The sequence below is a fragment of the Cibotium barometz genome, chromosome 20 (assembly GCF_041138505.1).
Source record: "Cibotium barometz isolate CiBa-2024 chromosome 20, ASM4113850v1, whole genome shotgun sequence".
NCBI lineage: Eukaryota > Viridiplantae > Streptophyta > Polypodiopsida > Cyatheales > Cibotiaceae > Cibotium > Cibotium barometz.
Genome location: NC_141065.1, coordinates 10,433,490 through 10,456,093, shown reverse-complemented (window position 1 = coordinate 10,456,093; position 22,604 = coordinate 10,433,490). Strand labels below are relative to the sequence as shown.

Genomic DNA, 22,604 nt, shown 5'->3' with positions numbered 1-22,604 from the left:
TCTTTAGGAACACATAGCTGATATTAAAGTATAGGCATCCATCTTCTGGATCATCTTGCTTAGGCATCCATCTTCTGGATCGTCTTGCTTTCCTACTCAATCAATGAAAGTAAGACATCCCAAGAAATAAATCCTTGCTCTTTTTTTCATTTTGGGGCCACCTTGCTTTTCTACTTAAGTAAGGTAATAATAGGGGTGAAGAATTTTTTGATTCAATCTTCTCCTTAATCTCAATGGGTCACCCAATCTATGACTCAAAGGGGTGCATAGGCACAAGCAATAGGGCTATCTATGCACTGTGCACTAGAAGGGGACAAGGAGATAAAGATATACAAGAGAAAGGCTACATTTTGACCACACCCATCGAGTCATAGATTGGGAAAACTAGCGTGGCATTTACTTGTGTCATATATTTAGATTGGGAACACTAGCGTGGCATTTACTTGCATAGGCAACCCTTACACCACTTACGAGGTTCAAGGTGTTTGTCATGCAGCATGGGTCATACAAATGCCAAGCTAGTGTCACCCAATCTATGACTTGATGGGTTTGGTCAAAATGTACCCATGAATGATGGTCTCCATCGCCTATGCATCACTGCTACATCCTATTGATAGAGAATCTACTCCATAAGAAGGCTCCTTTGTTTTCAACACATAGCAAGCCTCTTCATCTAACCCCTACTTTTTTGGGAAAGATATTGCCATGAAAGAATTGATAAATGCTATCTCTCTTCAATCTTAAGAGGTCATCATAAGCAAAAGAGGAGATGAGTCCCTCACGGGCAACAAAAACCCTCCTAGATAGTTTGCATATGCAAAAGCCAAATGACTAAGCAACGGGAGTCGGCACCCCAGTCCTCCCATTCGCTCGATTGCTTTGTAATCCCTTGATGCCATAAGGAGGCCACCCTAGACATGGAGCCACCGTCTGGTTGACTTCGCGTCGACGTATGGTTGCATGCAACTTACGCGTGTGACAAAGACCCCCCACTACTCCACTCGTTTCTCACATGCGCAAAGTTTCTGTCCACTTGTTTATCATGCACCATTTTCCAAAAATCTTAAGGTTACAGAATGGCAATTCTTCTCATGAGAAGAAAGAATAAAGGCTTAATAAGGCCCTTCAGAACCCATCCTTCACTTTTTGAACAAGTAACGAGAGTGCTCAATTAAGCATGGCGAGCCCTCTCCCCTTTACACTCATCCTAAAGTCACTTGTTGAGATGGATGCCACAAATTTAAAAAGTATGGTCACCCATTTTTTGGAAACCTCCAACCAATGAGGTCCACTTTCCAATAAGATATCTCCATGCACTTCCACGAAAAGCTTTGGGTTGTGTTTAAAGGGATTGACCAACCTGAGTGCCCATCCTAAGCCCAAATTATTTGTCCTAGCAATGTGTGAATTTCTACGATTCAAGCAAGAAGCCGTCCCCGTTCTATTGTTGCTTTCACGGCGTTAGCCCTTTGCATGCGTCGTGTTAGTATAGCATCGGGCCCACCGGGGCGTCCGTGGCTCTCTGGATCTGTGCTTTCGGGACTGTGTGATTGGGGAAGCGGGATGTGGCTCGCGTGAGGTCGCGCCATTCCAAGATCTGTCTGTGTCTATTTCCATCTCCGTGCGTGTGGCGATGGCCCCGAGCAGCACCAGCAAAGCCGATCGCAAGGCCGCTCTCGATGTGGCGGCATGGATGTTCAACGTCAGTACTTCCGTGGGCATCATTATGGTGAATAAGCAGCTGATGGCTGTCCATGGTTTCAGTTTCGGTAAGAGCCCCCCCATCCCGCTGTCTCTTCTTCTTGGATCCAGCCGCGAAGGCGCTTCTTTTGACATAACATGCTCTTACTTTCCCTTTGCAGCCACCACATTGACAGGGCTTCACTTCGGCATGACCACACTCATGACTTCCGCTCTTCGCTGGTTTGGTTACGTACAACGCACCCATTTGCCTGCTTCCGAGCTAGCCAAGTTCGCTCTCTGCGCTAACTTCTCCATCGTCGGTATGAATGTCAGCCTGATGTGGAATTCCGTGGGTTTTTATCAGGTAACCAATCTGAAAGTCTGTCCCCCGCCCTATCGAATTCACAGAAAATCCCGTAATCTTACAACGCCCTTGTGTTGGGTCTCACAGATAGCCAAGCTCAGCATGATCCCTGTCTCTTGCCTTTTGGAAGTGCTCTTTGATAAAATTCGTTACTCGAGAGACACCAAGTTGAGTATACTTTTAGTACTGCTGGGGGTCGCCGTCTGCACAGTGACAGATGTCAGCCTGAATAGCAAAGGCTTCTTTGCAGCTGTCATAGCTGTCTGGAGCACTGCACTGCAACAATATGTGAGTAATAAGTATATAGTAAGTGGAGATTTTGTGACACCAGAATATCTCACCTTCAACGGTCCTTTTCATATCCTGCAAACATAAGTAGATTAGCAATGTCCAATTCATCAGTCAGCAGATCTATGCCAGCACAATTTCGATCTTTTGGTAAGCAACGAGCAACTTAAGCCATACTTTACCTCAGCACAAAAGAGAACAAGGTCTCTGTCAGGTCTTCACTATACCGTGCCATGGATAATCTGACATAGAACCACTTTGGATTAAGATAGAGGACATACCATGGCAAGGTTTCCATAGACCTGAACGTCGAACATGTGACCGTGACTGCGATAGATTGTGGCTAGCAGCTCACCACCCAACCAAAAGTTCGGTAACTCGAACCACCCGCGAGCCTGAGGTTGGATTGCTGCGAGCAGGCCAATTACCGATGACCCCAACTTGGCGTCCCATACCACCAAACCGTAGCTATGATAGCTCCATGGCCATGAGATCTTGCACGCTCCGTAGTAGCACCAGGCTACCGTGTGGCTCTTTGATCTCGTCTCTAATAAGTGACCCTTAGGTCCCTTATATAGTAATAACCTTGCTATAAGTGGCTTGCTTTTATTTATAAAGCTTTCTTACTCTATTTATAAGTTTTAACCATGCTACATCTCGATCTTCCCCTTTTCCAATCCATGACTAGGATTGAAATAACAAATCCGGACTCTTAAGAGTCATCTAATTATAGTTTGAGTCATTCCTTGGAACATAACCATTCCGAAAATCCATTACTCCATGAGTAGTAACTTGAGTAGCTTATGCCACCCCTTCTCTCACTTCCCTAAATTGGGAATGAACATGTTCTCATGTAGAGGCCCTACTAGCAAACAAGGAAGTGTAACATAATTCACTCCTAACATGTCCGTAGCTACAGCCCTTCGAACAAGTGGGATTTCACGCGACTCCAAAATAACCTTGTGAACATCCGTTCACCGTGGAGTATCTCTAACCACATTGTGACTCACCAAGGTTAATATAGAACATGATAAGTGGTCCTTAATCTTGGACACACAACCAGGTCTTAGGCACTTAGTCCTAGACTGAGAAGTTACAAACTTCTTATCTTTCTGACTCATGTACAATTTTGATGCATCAATATTACTTGGCCATCATGAGAGTGTGTGTGAGGAATAACCCTATAGGTAACATGCCATGCCTAGACAACTAGGAAAGTCCCTTATCTTGTTGTCACTCACAAACTAGCATTGCTCCTCACTGTTGCCATAGACTAACTATGCCCAAGCATAGAGTGTCCCAGATAAGAAACACATGAAGCACACACTCTGGTGTTCCATGCCGCCAAAGCACAACCCACATAAAACCTCCGTTATGCGTTTGATCATCGTAGGTGGAATGTCCAACTTTCCCCTCTATATGGTAGCCTTGAAACAATCGAATTTCCCTCTAAACACTAAGGTTGTAGTATGCAATAGGTTGATTGTCGTAATGTGTGCAACAATGCCTTCTTTAAACCCGTGAGTTTATGAATCCACTTTGCTTTAAGAGAGAAGAGTAGAGAGAGAGAAGATGATAGTTGACACCAGATTGGTTCTCAATTACCCACTGAAGCGCCTTCCCCTGCAAGTATTTTCTTGTATATTACTTCAGAGAACTTTGTACAATGATGAGAATGATGACTGTGGATTGCTAAACGCAAGGACGAGGAAGACCGAATGCAGGTTGAACCGTATGAGCACTGTAGACTCTATGAAGCCACTTATGCAAATCCAGAACTGCTGGCTAAAATGAGAGGATCTTCTATGCTGCCTTGGACTGAAGCACGGAGTGCTTGAGGCTGATTGTATGCTCCAAGAACGCTAAGGGAACTCAAGCACATATTCTCTTTATCTGCCTGCTGAATACTTGTGAATGAATGTAATTTATGCAAGGGACCAATAGGTCCCGGACGGCATACGACATAATCCTAAAAAGGGTATTAATGCTTTATAATGTTGCATGAAATGCTAAGCAAGTGTGTCACATAGCACCACATTGCAGAGTACATGTGACATTCCCTTCTGCTTAGCTTGGTGGCAGGTTCATGGCTTCCTAGTAGTTTGTGAGTACTCCTTCATGTAGCTAATCATGAGTGCCTGGCTCCTTGAACTTCGTGTAGAACTATCTTTGTCTGCAAAACTGGAACCATGCTTCCATCTGTGCAACTGGAACCATGCTTCCATCTTGGGAGGAGAATCTCCTCGGACTCGACAACTTTATCTTCGTCAACCATCTCAGGCTGTTGCTCATCTAAGACCACTTGCAATGCTGGTCCAACATAGGGCTTCAACCAAGAAACATTGAAGATATTATGCATAGTCCAACTGTCTGGTAGCTTTAGCTTCATGGAGACATCATTGAGCCTTTGGATGATCGAAAAAGGGCCAAAGCTTCAAAATGGGAGCTTGGGATAACACTTGTCCACTTGCGTCAATCCCTGCTTCATGATCTAAAGATACACCCAATCTCCTTCTTTGTAGTTGACATCTCTTCAAGACTTGTTGGCTTGCCTAGTGTATATTTCTTGAGCTTTGGTGAGGCGCTCCTTTATTAACTCAATGATTTCTAAAAATGTTTGTGTGGTCTTGTCACCCTAAGGAAGGCGATACCATCCTCGTAAGAAGTGACGAGAAATGACAGCCAAATGTTACCTCATAAGGAGTCAGACCAATACTGGATGAGTGAGTATCGTTCAGAATTCCCTATATCAAAGAAAGATAATGCTCCCACTTTGACCGCTGATCATGGCAATACGACTTGAGAACATCAAATGCCAGTTGATTATATATTTTTGTCTGGCCATCTGTCTGATGATGGAATACACTGGACAAATGTAACTTGGTTCCAAAGTTGTCGAATAATGCTCTCCAGAAATGTGAAGTAAACTTTGGATCCCTGTTAGAGGTAATTGTTTTTGGCAAACCACATATGGGATACCAAAGGCGAAGAAACAAGCAAGTGATATCTTTTGCTATGGCCGTTTGCTTGCACGGAATGAGCATGTGTTACAGGACTGAGTATTTTACCTCTTTTTCTTAAGCATTGTAATTATGTTTTAAGCATGTTTAGCATTCACTAATCATATTTTACTTTGTATATGCATGTGTGTAAGTTTGTACACGTGTGGATGGAGATACATGTTTGGTGTGTGTGTGTGTGTGTGTGTGTGTGTTCATGTGCATGCTTTTGGTCTTTCTCTTACCTTGATGCAAGAGCAACAGTTGAGGCATCTTGTGGGTCAGCCCAGTCAGCAGCTGACGTGGCACTGCCACGTGGCACAGGTGCAGGTGGCGTGGTGCACGTGGACTACAGCTGACATGGCATGTGTAGGCACATTTGGTTGGCTGCAGGTGAGTCGATTGGTTGCAGGTGCTGCCTTGTAGACGGTTGGCTGCGCAGGTACGGGCACTGCCACGTAGGCAGGCACACACAAGCAAGAGAGAGGCGAAGCGAGGGGCTGCAGCAAATCGCGCAAGAGAAAGCATCGGACTGCAGCTAAACGCGAAGGCGACCGGCAAAAATGAAAAGCGTAGAAGAAAAAGCCGGGCAGCCCAAAAACGCGCAAGAGAAAAAAAAAAGAAAAGCTGCATGGGATTTTTGAAAACGCTAGCGCCGTGCTAAATTTTTTTTTGATAGAAAATATTCAAAGAGTTTTTGAATGAGATAAAAGCACTTGTATAATTTTTTTTCTCTAAGAGGAGAGAAGCATAGCTTTTTTCCCCAAACTTGTATAAATAGGGGGCCAAGGCTCTTGTATCCCACAACACAAACTGGGTGAAAGTTTGAGAAGATCTTCTCCACGTGAAGCAAGGAGGCATCTTCTCAAGAATTGTACAAGGGCTACGCCGATCTCGAGTTATAAATAAATACCTGCGAGGGCGCCACGCTTTGGGGCCAATTGGTCTTTTGTGTAGGAGCACTCTAGCTCCACTTATTTCTTTTTCTTCTTCTTCCAAGTTTATTATTCCAGCTCGTAAAGAGATTTAAGTGTGATTAAGTGTGCTCACCGCCCATCAAGTTTCTGAAGGCCGGTTTCAAGGTTCCATTGCCGGGATTCATCATCAACTTTTTCAAGGGGCGAGCCTGTGGTCGACACCTTTAATTCTTTGGTTGGAACTAGTGCGGAGATGAAGGATTTATCTTCGGAAGAGGACGACTACTTCTATGAAGATGAGGAAAGCGAGCAAGAAATACCTTTTGATAAGCTGAAGATGATGATGCCACCTATGAAGCAGAGATGCAGAGTTTGATGGAGGGATTAATGGAACTCGCGAAGGACTCACGTTTTTCACAAAACTTCAAACCTGATTCTAAACCACGGAAGCAAGGGTATGAGAAGAAAGCTAAGCCTCAACATTCGGCTCCCATCCACCCAAATTTTCAGCCATACCTCGATTCTTCTTCTTTTCCCCCACCTATCCATAGAAACCCTTTTAATACTTCTCATCCTAGTTACTTTGGTGGAGGCTCTGTCTTTCATTCCATGATGGGTGTACCCAACATGGGCATGACTGGGAGCTATGGCATGCAACCAGGTATGCATGGAGGTATGTATGGTGGTATGCCAGGAGGTATGTATGGAACTTTTGGTGGTGGTGGGGGAAGTGCTTTTGGTATGCCTGGTATGAGAGGTGGTATGATGGGCATGGGATCTAATGCTGTGGGCAATTCTTTTCTCAAACCACATCCATATGATAATCTTGTTCAGGGCGAGAAGCCAAAAGATTATAAAGAGGGTGGTGCTGCACTAGTTTGATACTTTTAGTGGTGCAAAGGATCGTTTGAAGGCTCTCACCTTCATTCAACAGTTTGATGCGGCATTTTCTGGTGGCCTCTTCACAGAGGCATCTAAGGTACGAAAGGCAGCTTCTTTCCTAAAGGGAAATGCTCTTCAATGGTGGTCGACACTTCTTCATCAGGGAATAGCACCTAGCACTTGGGTGGAGTTCAAGCAAATCTTCTCTTCTTTATGGTTGACACCGACTTTTGAGGTGGATGTTATGACAGCTTGGCATCGATTAGATTCCAGAGATTGTAGCAATCTGGAAGAATATAACAAGAAATTTTGGAATGCTCTGCTACCTGTCACATCCTTTAGGCCCGTGTCATTGGTTGAGGAGGTAGAGACATATTGCTGTGGGTTACCCAAGGAGCTTCGTGACTATTGTATTAAAACAAAGGTCATTAATATGACTCAGATGATAGAAAATGCTCAGACTGGATATGCCATGCTTATTGGTCAGATGTCAGGATTCAAGGATCAACATCTCTTTTCCAAGGAAGCATCTAAAGAGGCAAAGGAGTCAAAAGAGACCAAAAACACTGAACCACGAGAGAAGGGGCAATCCAAGAAGAGAAAATTTCAGCCCTTACCTCAAAGAACAGATGAAGAAAAGAAAGAGCTTATAGCTGGCAACAAATGTTTCTCTTGTGGAGAAGAGGGACATCGGTACTATAGGTGTCCGAAGAGAGCACTTAAAAACGCAGATGACTCACAGGAAGAGCCTTAAGCAAAGAAACTGAAACCATCTGCTGGACTAGTACCTGACTTGATAGGGTTGAAGCAAGGGGATGCATCTTTAGAGTTGTGAGATGGAAGTTTTGATCTTTTTCGATCCTGGGGCTCGTGCAAACTTCATCACCTCCGAGCTTGCGGCAAAGTTGGGCATCAAACCAAAGGAGATGGGTGTGTTACATGAGGCTACTTTGGCTTGTCGTGGACATTCGGTTGAGGTTACACCGATCATTGTGCCATAAGGTTAAAGCGGTAGTAGATACTTTCAATAGGGAACACACTCTTGATGTAAAGCTTAAAGGAGAATCTATTCCTATTGTATCGGCCTCGGCCATTTCTCGTTTAATAAAGAAACATCTTTTTGTTTACTTAGTGTTTGTTAAAGAGAATCAGGATACCATAGATTCTAACCTGTCTGAGTTGGACAAGAAAAGATTGGACTTTCTCAAAAGTTTTCAAGATTGTTTTTTAGAGGCTTTGCCAGGGGAATCGCCGCCTGCTAGTCCTGAGGATCATGGGATTGATTTGATTCCTGGAAGTTCACCATCGAATAAGCCACCCTACAGGGTGAGTGCAGCCCAACAAGAAGAGATTATGAGCCAAGTGCGTGATCTGTTGGACAAAGGATTGATTCAGCCGAGCTCTTCGCCCTATTGTTCACTAGTGCTTTTGGTACAAAAGAAAGATGGTTCTTGGCGGATGTGCATAGATTACAGGGCACTGAATAAGATTTACCATCAAGAACAGATTTCCTATACCTCGAATTGATGATATTTTGGATTGGTTACAGGGAGTAGCTTACTTCAGTCGTATTGATCTGAAGAGTGGATACCATCAAATTCGCATCAGGCCAGAAGATGTGCACAAGACAGCTTTCAGGACAACTTTTGGACTTTATGAGTTTTTAGTTTAGTCATGTCTTTTGGTCTTACGAATGCTCCAGCGACTTTTAACAGGATGATGGATCGGATTTTTCAACCCCACCGTGCTTTTGTGGGCACCTTCTTTGATGATATGATTGTGTTTTCTCATTCAGAGAAGGAGCATTGGGAGCATTTGACCCAAGTGTTTGAGGAACTCAGAAAGCATAGGTTGGTTGTCAACGGAAAGAAGAGTGAATTTTTCATGCAGGAGATTCACTTTCTTGGGCACACAGTGTCTAAGGATGGCGTCAGGATGGATTCAACAAAAATTGAAGCAATAAAGAATTGATCGGATTTGCAGACTATTCATGATGTGAGAAGTTTCTTAGGACTTTGTTCATATTACAGGAGGTTTATCCGATTCTTTGTAGAGATTGCTTCACCTTTACATCACCTGACCAAGAAGGATGTAAAATTTCAATGGACAGAAGGAAGTGGAAGCTTTCAACAAGCTTAAGGAAAAGCTAACCACTGGTCTAGTTTTGGTTTTACCAGATTTACATAAACCTTTTGTGGTACAGTGTGATGCATGCGGGAATAACATTTGAGCTGTTCTTATGTAGGATGGACATGTTATTGCTTATGAGAGTAGAACTTTGTCACCAGCAGAAAGGAATCTACAAGTGTATGAGAAGGAGCTTCTTGCGATTATTCATGTTCTTTCTACTTGGAAGCATTACCTTCTTGGGACTGATTTCATTGGTCAGAGTGATCATCAGACTCTTCGATACTTCCTTACTCAAATGAAGCTCTCAGAGAAGCATATGAGATGGGCAAACTTTTTGTCCATGTTTCACTTTCAGATTGTTCATGTGGATGGCAAAAAGAATGTGGTTGCAGATGTCTTGTTTAGGAAACCACATGTGGCCGCCGTCTCTATTATCTTTCATAACTTCATGATATGCGAGAACAATATGCTCATGATTCAGATTTTGAGCGGAACTTTGATCGTTTGACTGAAGGAGAGCGAGTTGATCATTATTCTCTCAAGGAAGGATCTTTGATGATGCATGACAAATTGTGTCACATCTCAGTTGGGACAGAAGGTTTTGACAGAATGCCATGCTCCGCCTTATGCAGGCCATCGTGGTATTGAGGCTACAGTGAAGGCTTTGGAGGCATTCTTTTATTGGCCTACTATGCGCAGGGATGCTGATGCTTTTGTTCGTGATTGTATCATTTGTCAGAAGGTGAAGTATGACCGTCAAAAGACACCTGGGTTACTTCATCCTTTGTCTATTCCAGATAGACCGTGGGAGAGTATTGCTATGGATTTTCTTTTTGATCTTCCTAGGACAAAGAGTGGGAATGATGGCATCTGGACTATCGTGGATCGTTTCAGCAAGCAAGCTCATTTCATTCCAGTCAGGAAGAAGATAAATGCAGAGCAAATGGTGAGGATATTTTTGACAAATATCTTCAAGTACCATGGGATGCCCACATCTATTATTAGTGATCGAGATCCTCGAATGACGAGTTTATTTTGGAGAGCATTGTTCGAGAACATGAAGACCTCATTGAAGTTCTCATCGTCTTTTCATCCACAAACAGATGGGCAATTGGAAATTGCCAACTCAGTTGTATTGGATCTTCTAAAGTGTTATGTTTCGGATCATAAGGAACAGTGGGAAAAGTATCTTCCTTTGGTGGAGTTTGCTTACAACAACACCATTCACACTTCGGCAAGTAAGGCACCTTTCGAGATTGTGAAAGGCGGGAAGAAAGTACCTCCGATCCTGCATACAAAAGATAAGATCTTCGAGGCAGATCGCTTTGTGGAGAATATGGATGAGGCTTACAAGAAGGTTAAGGTGGCTCTTCAAAGGACTCAAGAGAAAGAGAGGAAAGCAACAAACTACACCGTCGATCATTGGTTTTTGATTTGGGTGATTGGGTGCTTTCGAGATTTTAGAAGGCTAGACTCAGGAAAATGAAGGGTAAACAGAGCTTATATCCTAAACTGAGTATGCGGTACTATGGGCCTTTTCAGGTGATTGTGAAGATGAGTGATGTTTCTTATCGTCTTCAATTACCGGATCATTGGAGGATTCATAATGCATTCCATGTGAGTCTTCTTAGATCTTTCAGAGGTGAGGTGCCTACAGATCAGGTTGATGAGACACAACCAGAAGTTGAAGAACTAGATGAGATTCTTCAATCGGAATAGATTTTGGCACATAGAGAAAGAAAAGTCAGAGGAAAAGTTTCACGTTGATATCTGGTGAAGTTTGTGAACTATTCATCTATGGATTCGAAGTGGATGGAGGAGGGTGACTTGGCGAATTCACCGAGGTAAGAGGATACTGTCAAATCCCCATAGGATCTCCTCGTGTAACGAAGTCCTGAGAATCCCACTGTAACAGGTGATCTAGGTTGAAAACCATACATAAGCATGAAAGGACTAAAACTTATACTCGTATGCTTAGTACTGTCATATGCAAATTCTAACATAGAAAGATAATCCTCTTATGAACTCAGCCTTTTAGATACATATGCTCGAAGCATATCCTCCAAAATCTGATTCACTCTTTCAGTCTGGCCATCAGATTCAGGATGATCTGAGGAACTGAAATTCAAAGTTGTCAAAGTTGTTTCCAACTTCTCAAAAACAAAGTTTGAGAAGATCTTCTCCACGTGAAGCAAGGAGGCATCTTCTCGTGAATTGTATAGGGGCTACGCCGACCTCGAGTTATAAATAAATACCTGCGGCGGGGGCGCCACGCTTTGGGGCCAATTGGTCTTTTGTGCAGGAGCACTCTAGCTCCACTTATTTCTTTTTCTTCTTCTTTCAAGTTTATTATTCCAGTTCGTAAAGAGATTTAAGTGTGATTAAGTGTGCTCACCGCCCGTCAAGTTTCTAAAGGCCGGTTTCAGCATGCAAAACTTATTGAATCAGTCAACAATCGTCATGCATTGTGTGTTCGTGTATCCAAATGTTGCTAGAAGGGGTCCTACAAAATCCATGCTGATATCCTGGAAAGGTTCTTCTGGAACTGGTAAAGACTGTAGCAATGCTGCCTGCTTCGTATGAGGAACCTTCGCCTTTTGGCAAACCTGATATGATTGTACATGCTGATAGACATCTCTTCTCATTTTTGGCCAGTAAAATGAACGCTTAACTTCTCCAATGTATTGTTGATGTATTGTTGATAGAGTCATGGGTGTCTTGAAGAAGTGCGTGTCACTTTTCCCTTAGTATGCATAGCGGGTTCTTGTAAAATAACTAGCAGTCTTGGATGGTATAGTGACTCGGTTTTGATAGAAGGACTGATCTATACTGAGTCTTGAATTCTAAAGAATCCTCGTACTGCGTCTTCATATTGTACAAATCTTTTTCTTGTATTTCAAGCACAATGGATTCTTGCAGAGTCTGAATTGTACCTTTGTGACTTAGAGCATCGACAACGGGGTTATTCTTGCTAGGGATGTATTCAATCATACCTCCAAGCTGCGTGGAAGATCGGACTCCGTTTGGCTTGTCTGTCACTCCATTGGGCACTAGGCATGTCATGTGCATCCCGCACTTGGATGCCACGTAGACATATTTGTACAGAAGGTGGAGGACTTGGGATGGTAAACTGGTCCCATGTGAGCCTAGTCTGGGACGAGTCAGCTAGGGATCCATCCCAGTCGTCCGAGGCCAGGTGTGCATTGTCCTGCACATGAGTCCAAGGTCAGGTGTGCACTGTCTTGCACATGAAACAGTGCCAGTCCGCGTTGTGAGTCTCTCTCTGGAATGATGTCAGTGATTCTGTGTATTTGGTATGGTACTGGATGCCAGATCATTGTGTAGACAAGTTAGGGTTTGTTTATAAGAAAGGGCCCAGCCCATAGGGCTACCCCAAGTGTTTGTGTGGGCATGGGGATAGGGTAAACCACCCCCATAAGGGCTAGGAAGGCCCTGGCTGTACCCACCAGCCATGGGAGGGCCATAGGAGTGCTTTAGGACAGTCCTAGGGCTCTTGCAAGGGTAACCAACTGGTTATCCAACTCTAGGGGATTGTAGGGCAAGTATGGGGGCAGCCCAGCCTTCAGAACAATGGGCAATCAGTGCCCAGCCCTTTGTGCTCATGTGCCTAATGCCAGCCAGCCAAGGGAGAGCATGTGCAGCATTTAATTGGAATTTTCTAGCATTTATTGCTGTTATTTCCAGTCGTGGGCAGTAATAGAGACAGCCGCCTGGATTATAGCTGGCCGATTGTTCATCCTAGGTAGTATGAATACCAAAGCCACAAATCTTTTGTGTTATCTCATAATTCACCAAGAGCTAAGGAAATCAAGGGCCAGGACAGCCAAGGAGTTGCTAACGCAAAGAGGTGAAGGACTGCAGATCAAGGTTAGAGTTATCTTAGCCAAGAAAGGTCAAGTTTTCTGTATTTTCTTTCAGATTTGCATCATTCTAATAAAGCAAATACACCATTCGTGGTGGGGGCCCTACAGAGGGTATTCGGGACCCAATACTGTGTCCTCTTCTCTCTCCCTCTCTCCCTCTCTCTCTCTCTCTCTTTTCTGCACATCTTCATTCAGTTTTGTGCGTTAATTCCGTCGCGAAAAGTGTGCTGATTTCTGAGCATCAAAGGTACTGATCTCCCCCGAAGCTTCTGCATGTTACAAGGCATGGTTTGCAGTCATTAAAGTGCATGATGATTTGTTTTAACGGGGAATTCTCTCCCGAAAGGAAAAGGTTTCCAATGCTTAAGAGCCTTTATCACCCCCAATAACTCTTTGTTATATACGGAATATCTCTGTGTCATACAATTTCCAGCTATAATAAGCCATTGGGCGCCCTTCCTACTACAAGACAGCTTCTATGGCTATATTGCTGGCATTGGTAATCACCTCAAAAAGATCATCCCACGAAGCCAACTTGAGAACCGGAGACTCGAAGGCAACTTTCTTCATTGCATGGAATTATTTCTATCTTTAGCGGTGCATTTGCCCTATCAACTACTGATTTGCTGTACTAATTCTTTCTATTTGCTACTTCCCTTAGTGCTAAGCCTCATTATGGCTTAGTCTGCCTTGCATCTCCGGAGTCATAGTTAGAGTCAGAAGTAGCAATTTAAAGTTAGAAGTCCAGGGAGGAAGGATGACAGAGTGTCCATCCCATCATCAAGTTTAGCAAGAGGGGATGTCATGTGCATGCTCGTGCCATGGCTAATCCTCGGCATGAACAGCATTAATCCTTGATTAAGTCAGCATTTAGCATCAGTAGTATCATCTTCATTACCATTAGTAGCAACAACATCAGTAGTACCATCATTGTTATCAATAATTGTGTTGCCGGAGAGGTGAGGTGTTGGAAGGTGGACTCTGTCTTGAGGATTTGAAAGCTTAGCCATAGTTAGCCATAGAAAAGTATGCCACAAACTGATGAATAAATTGCATAATTGCGGCATGATCACACTTACCATCATACTTACTAAAATATGGTTGAGCTCGTATGACAGTGATGGTTGGGGCAGTGGAGGAATTCGGACCTTGTTGTGCCATTGTAGGGAGAATTGACAACATGTTTGCTTGCATAGATGCTATCAATTGTTATGTTGGCTGAAGATGAGAGTATCGTCTATGCTGCCTTGGATTAAAGCACGGAGTGCTTGAGGCTGTTTGTATGCTCCAAGAGGGGGATCTCAAGCACACATGTTCTCTTGAACTGCTTTACTGAATTCTTAATTATGAAGTGATTTATGCAATGGAGAAGGGCTGCTTTTATATGGAATTTTGCTGCTGGTCAGTCCATTAATGCTGGTGTTGGCCAGCTTCATATGTCCCACGACGTACTGAATATAGCATTTAATGCCATTAAATGCTGGCCGATGTTGGGTGCCTATTTATGTTGGGCGACTGTTATTATATGCTTTTCATGCTGATTATATGCTGGCCGACTGTTGTCTATGGGTGGCATATGGTGTCTAGCACCATATACAAGGCAATCCCTTCGTGGGTTGCATGTGCACATGCCCCTAATGATGTTTCCTAATGCAATACCTACTGCTAAGGCTAACATCTACATGTACTTATATCATGAATTCTCCAAGTGGGTAAGAGGACTGACACATACAGTCTTGCAGACGCTCTAAGGCTTGGAAGACTGTTTGATATGTCCCATACTGGGGCTCACAATGGAGCCCGGCATACGACAAGTAATCCTAAAAAGTTATTAAGACTGTATGATGTTAGTAGCTACCTATAATGCTGAGCCAGTGTGTTACATAGCACCATAGTGTAGGGTGCATGTGACAACCCATCTCGAAACATTGTCTTGAACTCCGCCCAAGTAGTGGGTTTATTCTTGAGCTCTCTTTACCATGTCAAGGCTTTCCCCTTTAGGAGATCCTTGGCGTGAGGAAGAAGATGAAGTGGATGATAATTCTTCACAACTTCTCCCTCAAAGTTCTCCACGAGTCTTCTATGGCTCATCAAGAGGATATATGCTTCTTGTATGCTTGAAGGGGTGCTTGCTTTTACCACTTAGCTTTTGCTTTATCTCCTAGCTTTTGTTTTATTTTCTTGCTTTTGCTTTGCCTCCTTGCTTTTGTTTTAATAATAGTCAAAGTTCTTAATTCATGCTTTTAGAATCTTCAGGGCCTTGCTTTTTGGCCCTGGAGTAGCTTTTTGCAAAAGCGGCTTTTAGCTTTTTGATTCAGTTCGATGCCCTCTTTCCAACGGTGCCCTCAGCTTTTTGGTCAACAAAGTTTGACTTTTGCTTTTTCTTGCTTTTTGACCAAGACGGGTGCTTTTTCCAATTCCAACTTTAGGAACCCTGTTTCCATGTGTCCATCATCGTGTCCAAGTGTCCGGGCATGAGTTCTATCATGTGAAAAGAGCATGGAGGACCAAATAGTTACACATGGGCATCTCTATCTAGACTTATACTATTCACAATCTGGACAAGACATCAAATCCAATTTGAATTTGTGAGATTAGACATCAATTATGCAAGTGTCTTCATCGGGATAATTAAATGAGAGGCATTGCCCAGTGGTGTCCAAACTAGTGACACGAGTCCTTCGAGAAGGAATGAATGCAGCTCTGGGGGAAGGGATGCCAGTTGGGCAGTTAATTGGTCAGCCAACTGTGAAGTCATGTTCTCTTGAAGATAACTGGCTAATGCAGCGAACTGCTCCTCGATAGCTCTAATTTTGTGTGTCCGTGCACGTGGTGGCAAACTGGTACAATGACATTATCTATTCCTTTTGTTATTCAAGCTGAGTGAACAATGACAATTGGCTTTACTTTCTTAGTGCTAGCCTTCATCGTGGTTGAGTTTGCCCTTCGCCCCCGAAGAAGTGAATAATGGTGGTTGGACATATTTTTATACAAAGCTTGCATCTACTCGTGGTTGTTGATTCCGCCAGTACACATAGCCTTTGCTATGGAGGATGATGATGATATTTTAAAGCTCTATGAATATGTTCTATGAGTCAAGATTACGCTACATGGTTCTAAAAGTTTTGTAAGTAATGGGAATTTTCCACTACAGCTTTCTGTTTGTTTACTACAGATGTTTAGCTTCATGATTATTTTCTCTTGCTAATCGCTTTAATGTGTAACTGGGATTTATGGTATCAAAGGATATGTTTACTTATGCATTTTTCACATTTTTCCCTCTCTTTTGTTGTGCAGTATGTGCATTCTCTCCAGAAAAAATACTCTCTTGGCTCTTTTGATCTTCTGAGTCACACAGCACCAATTCAGGCAGCATCTTTACTACTTGCTGGACCTGTTGTTGACTTTTGGCTTACAGAAAAGACAGTTTACCAGTTTGACTTCAGCATTCCCTCAGTAGTAAGATAACGTTATACACCAGATCTCAATCTGTAAGGGGAAAGCAAATTTTAAAGCAAAAGTAACTAATGGATGCTTTTATGGATGCAGTTTTTTATTGTTCTCTCATGCTTCATTGCTGTGGGTACCAACCTAAGTCAGTTCATTTGCATTGGGAGATTCACAGCAGTTTCTTTTCAGGTGCTGGGTCACATGAAAACTGTTTTAGTCTTAATCTTGGGGTTCTTCCTTTTTGGGAGGGAGGGACTGAATTTGCAGGTGGTCCTAGGCATGCTACTAGCCATTGTAGGGATGATTTGGTATGGCAACGCGTCCTCCAAGCCTGGAGGAAAGGAGCGTCGAATTTATCCTTCACCAAGTGACAAAGCTCAAAGAGGTCAGGCTAATGCTCTCGAAAATGGAGATGTTGATGACAAGGTTTGATGGTGGACACAAAAAGAGCTGGGACAGTACAAATGCTATGTGATGGGAATCTTGGGCCATATGAGTCTGATCATGCAATGAAGGTCAAAGATGGCTTATGAGCGATAATAGTTACCCCACCTATTTCTTTCCATGACTGGATCATGTGGCATAAGCACCTGATTCTTTCACGTTTAAGTTGTATGCCTTGGGGTCTTCAAAGCATTGTGGCCTTGCTGTGAGTTTTGTCTAGAAATATCTTTCCTGCTCCACAAGACATGAAATTCTGAGCTTTACATGACATATAGAAGGCCAGTTCAGAGTTTTGTTTTACTAAAGAGGGTAGTCAAGATTGATAGGGAAATGATATCTCTGGTGATGATTCTTGCTTGTTCTATCCACTACTAGTGGAATTCTTTTGTTTGATAATAACTGGTTTGAGAATCATCAAATGTTTTGAAGGATTGTCACTTATTTCTGTTATTCAATCTGCAATGACTCAGAAAAAGGAGAAAGTTGTGAATACTTCGTTTGATAGTTCTGTTTGAAATGCTCTGTATTTAGAAACATTGTCGGGGGGGTGCATTGGTACCTTTGTGTGGGCACGTGTGTATGTGTGAGACTTGTAGTTAAAAACATGGAGTCAATGGGTGTTGTCTCAGACAATTCAATAACTGATTATGCAACATCCATATAAGGAAGCGCAAAGAAATGAATTGTGGCTGAACTTGTTGTCTAGCTGCTCATGGATGCCACGAGAGAGAGAGAGAGAGAGAGAGAGAGAGAGAGAGAGAGGAGGAGGAGGAGGAGGAGGACGACTGGGGGGTTGGTTCCAAAAGGGCAAATTCATTGTGCAAAAGTGGCATGTAACATCTTTTGCTCTAGAGAGCTAGTCATATGCGTGTGTGAGAGAGAGAGAGAGAGAGCTAGTTAAGGAACTGTTGCGCTTAATATGTGAAGCCAGACGAAGTCAATATTATTTGGCTACCGCCGTTTGAAGAGGGGGGGGGGGGGGGGGGTCCAATTAGAAGGTGGTAACTTGTTTATCTAGATGCTTGCCCAACGATTCCACAATCAAGCACTACATCAAGATATCTACATATTTCTCCATCGTTAGATAGAGCTCCATGTTTCCATCCATGATGATCAGCTTATGCACAAAGTGCTACCGAATCTCAATGTGCTTTGTGTGAGTATGGAACATATGATTCTTTGTAATTGCCATGTTACTTTGGTATCTCAATGTGCTTTGTGTGAGTATGGAACATATGATTCTTTGTAATTGCCATGTTACTTTGGTTGTTACACTGCAACTTTATTGGCCCTCAACAATACTTTTTCAAGTGTGTTGTTTTGTACTCAGCTTTTATACATTCTTGAGACAACATAGGTTGCTTTTTGTTCATGAAATAACTTCCAAACCAAGTAAGAAGCAATAACCTAATATCGAGTGCCTAGTGTCTAAATAACCAGCCCGATGTGAGTGACAAAAGATGGTCAAGGTCTTGTCCAAAGTGTAGGTGATGCCATACTTCTTGTACCTTTGATATATTTCATTGCCTTCCAATGGTTCTCTTGAGGCTTATTTGAGAATCTTCTTAATACACAAATTACAAAGCCGATGTCTAGGTGTGCGTTGCACAAAAAGATTAGAGTCCACATAAGCCTTGAAGTGCTTTCGAGTGATATCTTTGTATCAACTTCCATTGGGGTACTAAGTGAGCCATGCCAAATACTTTCTTATATTATTTGACTACTGCCAAACTTTAATTCCTAAGCCCAAGGTGCTATCATTTCAAACTCTCTCTAGGGGGTCTCTTGAAGATTTCTTACCAAGATTATATCATTCACATGAAGGACAATGGTTGCATGCTAGTCGAGCTTAAAGAAAATATATAAATTTGCAAATGAGGGGATTTTGGTAATACTTATAAAGTAGGTGTCAATTCATCGGTACCATGCTCAAGGGGTTGGTTTTAACCAAGGTTCAAAAACCTTGAGGATACTCAAAGTACACTTCCTCCTTTGTCTTTTGTGCTGCTAAGGCCACGGTAATGTAAAGCACAAGGGTATGGGGGCACCAACTGTTATGTGCACGTCATATTATGTGCATATATTAGGAGGCTAACCCAGCCTAGGCATGTGAGCATGGGATCATGGGAACATGCTCTAGTGGGATAAGGGTTAGACCTAACCTGGGTTGGGGTTAGGGTTAGGCAACCAATAGTCACACATGGAAATGGAGAGTCAAGAGTCACTTGAGAGCTCTCCTATATAATAGAAGCATGGGGCACTCTCAACCAAGGAATGTTCTCTTATGTAGAGCAGAGTATCTACTCTCTTGCCATTTCATACTAGAGCTATGTGGTGCTACTGGATTGAAGACATACCTCTTGATGGTATGGGGATACCAAGGATAGGTATGTGGTTCTTCATTACTTTGATGTGTGCATCCTTGGACTCGGGGTGGTTGGGTGGATGAGTATATGCTTGGATTATGTGTGCTTATGCATAGTGATTAGCTAGAGAGATTTATGGGATTTTAACAGTCGTATCAGGGCGGTCTCTAGTTAATTTTTGGTGTTTTTTCTCCTCTTAATTCTCTCATTATACTAAATTTTTAGCATTTTTAAAGTAAATTTTAACGTTTACTAAGCAAAAAATATTATTTTTTGGTTTGTTTTGGGAACGTCAATATGGTGGTCGAAACGTGGTGCTTCTCGACTTGGATGGAGGTATCGTCAATATGGAAAAATTTCGTGAGTGAAAATGCTATTTTTCTCTATTTTTATTGTTAAAATAAGCATTTTACAGATTGTTTAACCAAAAATACCGCACATGTTATTGCATGTATTTTTTCTGTAGAAAGGGTTTCCTATATCTCTACAATTTAAAGAAAAATTTCCTAATTATTTAGGACTTTTTAAGAGCATTTTTATGGTAAAATAAGCATGTTAGTGAAATTCTACTGATTTTCTGCTAAAAAATCAGTGGAAGTAGCGAAATTCTACTGATTTTCTACTAAAAATCAATGGGAGGCAGCATATTAATGGGTTCTCTCCCGTGTGCATAGCATATTTTTATCTCTTTCATCGGAGTTTTCTTTCAAAGTCTCTCTTGTGCATGGGAACACCCCTTATGTGGGTGGAGTTAATTAATTACTATAATATCATTAATAATTAATTACTCTGATTAACAGAGGAAGAGAGGAAGGAGATGAAAATTATGGAGAAGAGGTTGATGAGGTGGAGAAGGGGAGGGGAAAGAAGAGCCGTTGCTTCCCTCCCTCGATGATTCGATTTAAAAAAAAGCTTTAATTCACATCATTTACATTTTCATGATTTTTTTTAAAACAAAAAACTCATCTTGAAACCTTTGACCTTTCAGGTCCATTTAAAAAAAAAACCATTTACATTCCGAGAGTTTGATGTCCTTTCGTTTTTCGCGTTTCGTTGGCTGTCCGCATTCCGGGATGGCTGTTCGGGTTCCGAAATTTATGTCCGTTCGTATTCTCGTGCGTTTGGGGTACAATTAAAATTTTAAAAAATTCATGAAAATTCGTGAAAAATTAGACGATTGATTTTTTCAATTTTTGGAATATTTGGATTTGTCTGTTCGGGGCGCCCCTGATTGTTCGATTCTTGTAAAATTTATTTTTTTCCAAAAAATTAGAAATCCAATTAAAATTATAGATTTTAATTGGATTTGAGGATTGTCGGGCGGAATCAAAAAATTTTGAGATCGATGGGATTCTTGGGGTAATTTTTTCATAATTACTAGACTTAGGAAAATATTTAAAAATATTTTAGAAATCCTAGAAATTAGTATTTTTTGTAGACCAATTGTATTTTGGTGAATTTTATCTCAATTAAAAAAAAATAATTTAGATTTAGAGTGCCATAAGATAGGATTTGATGGAGTTTAAAATTAGTAAATTTTGAGGTCCTAAAAAATAGAGAAAAATAGAAAAAAATCATAACAATTATTTTTTCTTGAGAATTTAATATTTTTGGGGATTATTTAGTGTTAAAGTATATTTTCATGTGCTGATATTAGATAGATGTTGGTTGTTCGCATATAATTAATGCGAGTGTGTCTTGTATTAGTAGTTATGTTCGTTTAGATTAATTCTAGACGGTGTTTTCATGATTTTTTACCGTTGTTTAGCCACCAAATGCTAATTAAAGCATTCTTTCTTATGTGCAGTCAATTCTAGTGAATTGGTTCGCTAGCTCATTTTGGTCAAGGGAGGTCAATTGAAGTTGGCTCGAGTGATTCGTGATTTTCAGAGAACCTTATTACCATGGCTCACATTGACTTCTCGGTCAATGATAATGTTGACGAGATGTGTGATCATCCCCCTAATCAGGAAGGGAAGATCTTAAATTCCAAGTTATTGAAGAAGAGGAGGCTGTTGGAAAGAGTGAATTTATGAAAGTGACAGAGCATCTGGAAGAAACTATTGCCAAATGCCATGACGAGATGGAATTACTAAAGTTGTAGATCTTGATTTTGCAAAAGGCTCTTTTGGCAGAGCCTCCTACTCCTACCAAAGCAGTTGCTCCGTTGTTTGCACCAAAGGTGTACGACGGTGAGAAAAAGGAGAATACTCAAGAATATTACAGGTGGACTACACACCTTGCCGTTCATCCATTTATCGATGCGCAAAAGCTGCAGATGGCGCATGGGTTATTGAATGGAAAGGCATTGACTTGGTGGGAAGGATCTCAAAGAAGATTCCATTCCTACCACTTGGCAAAATTTCGAAGAAGCTTTCAAAAAAGAGTTCGTCCAACCAGAGGATGAATTCGAGATAATTGCCAAGCTTGTTAAAAATAGCATGGGGAATGAGTCATTTGACAATGATGTGCAAAAGTTTAGACAATTGGTTGCCAAATCCAAATCAGACAATCATACCCTATGTGGTATTTTCATCAACGGTCTAGCTCGTGACTATTAGTACGAGGTAAAAAAATGCAAAGTCAAAACGGCTGAGGATGCTATTCAGGCAGCTCAAGTTTTTCATAAGACAATGGCACCAACACCTCAAAACCATCGTCTAATGAAAAGAAATCCACGTTCACTTTTTCGAAGTGTTGACAAAAAAGGAAGATGGTTTTTACACCAAAACCAAAAAATTTAGACAATGCTAGCACAAGAAGCTGAAATTTGTGAGTAGGGATAATCTTACACACCGAAGAAGTTTATACCAAAGAAATCTGTGCACATTACAAAACTTCAAGGTAACTTTTATGAAATCAATATTACGCATCTTGAAAGAAGCCAATGCCCAGATTGTACTTTCAGTAAAGACATTTTTGGTCCAAACGAATTATTTTGTATTTATGGAACAATAAATGGACATTAAGTTCATATATTGTTTGATCTCGGGAGTACTCACAATTTTATTGACAACATTGTGGTATAGAGGATAAAGCTGAAAACCACTCAGAATGATCACATGTACAAGGTCAAGATGGCTGGAGGACAAGTCCAATTCTAGGATAAGAAGGTGTCAAAACTGTCGCTAGACATCCACTTGTACTCAAAAAGACTTGATTTTCATGTCATGAGCTTGGGTCATGTAGACATCATT

The 22,604-nt window shown here is 41.8% G+C and overlaps 1 protein-coding gene across 2 annotated transcripts; it reads left to right on the top strand.

Moving 5' to 3' along the window:
- Positions 1-1,447: 1,447 nt before the first annotated feature.
- LOC147627543 (UDP-rhamnose/UDP-galactose transporter 4-like) lies at positions 1,448-17,480 on the top strand. Of its 2 annotated transcripts, XM_086814463.1 has the most exons (6): positions 1,448-1,769; positions 1,863-2,047; positions 2,135-2,335; positions 16,445-16,606; positions 16,697-16,726; positions 16,865-17,177. In XM_086814463.1, exons 1-6 carry the CDS (start codon positions 1,634-1,636, stop codon positions 17,027-17,029), a joined length of 879 nt encoding a protein of 292 aa, XP_086670589.1. In that variant the 5' UTR covers positions 1,448-1,633; the 3' UTR covers positions 17,030-17,177. The 2 variants fall into 2 exon arrangements, with proteins under 2 accessions (XP_086670589.1, XP_086670588.1); XM_086814462.1 differs by having other exon boundaries at positions 16,697-17,480.
- The last annotated feature ends 5,124 nt before the right edge of the window (positions 17,481-22,604 follow it).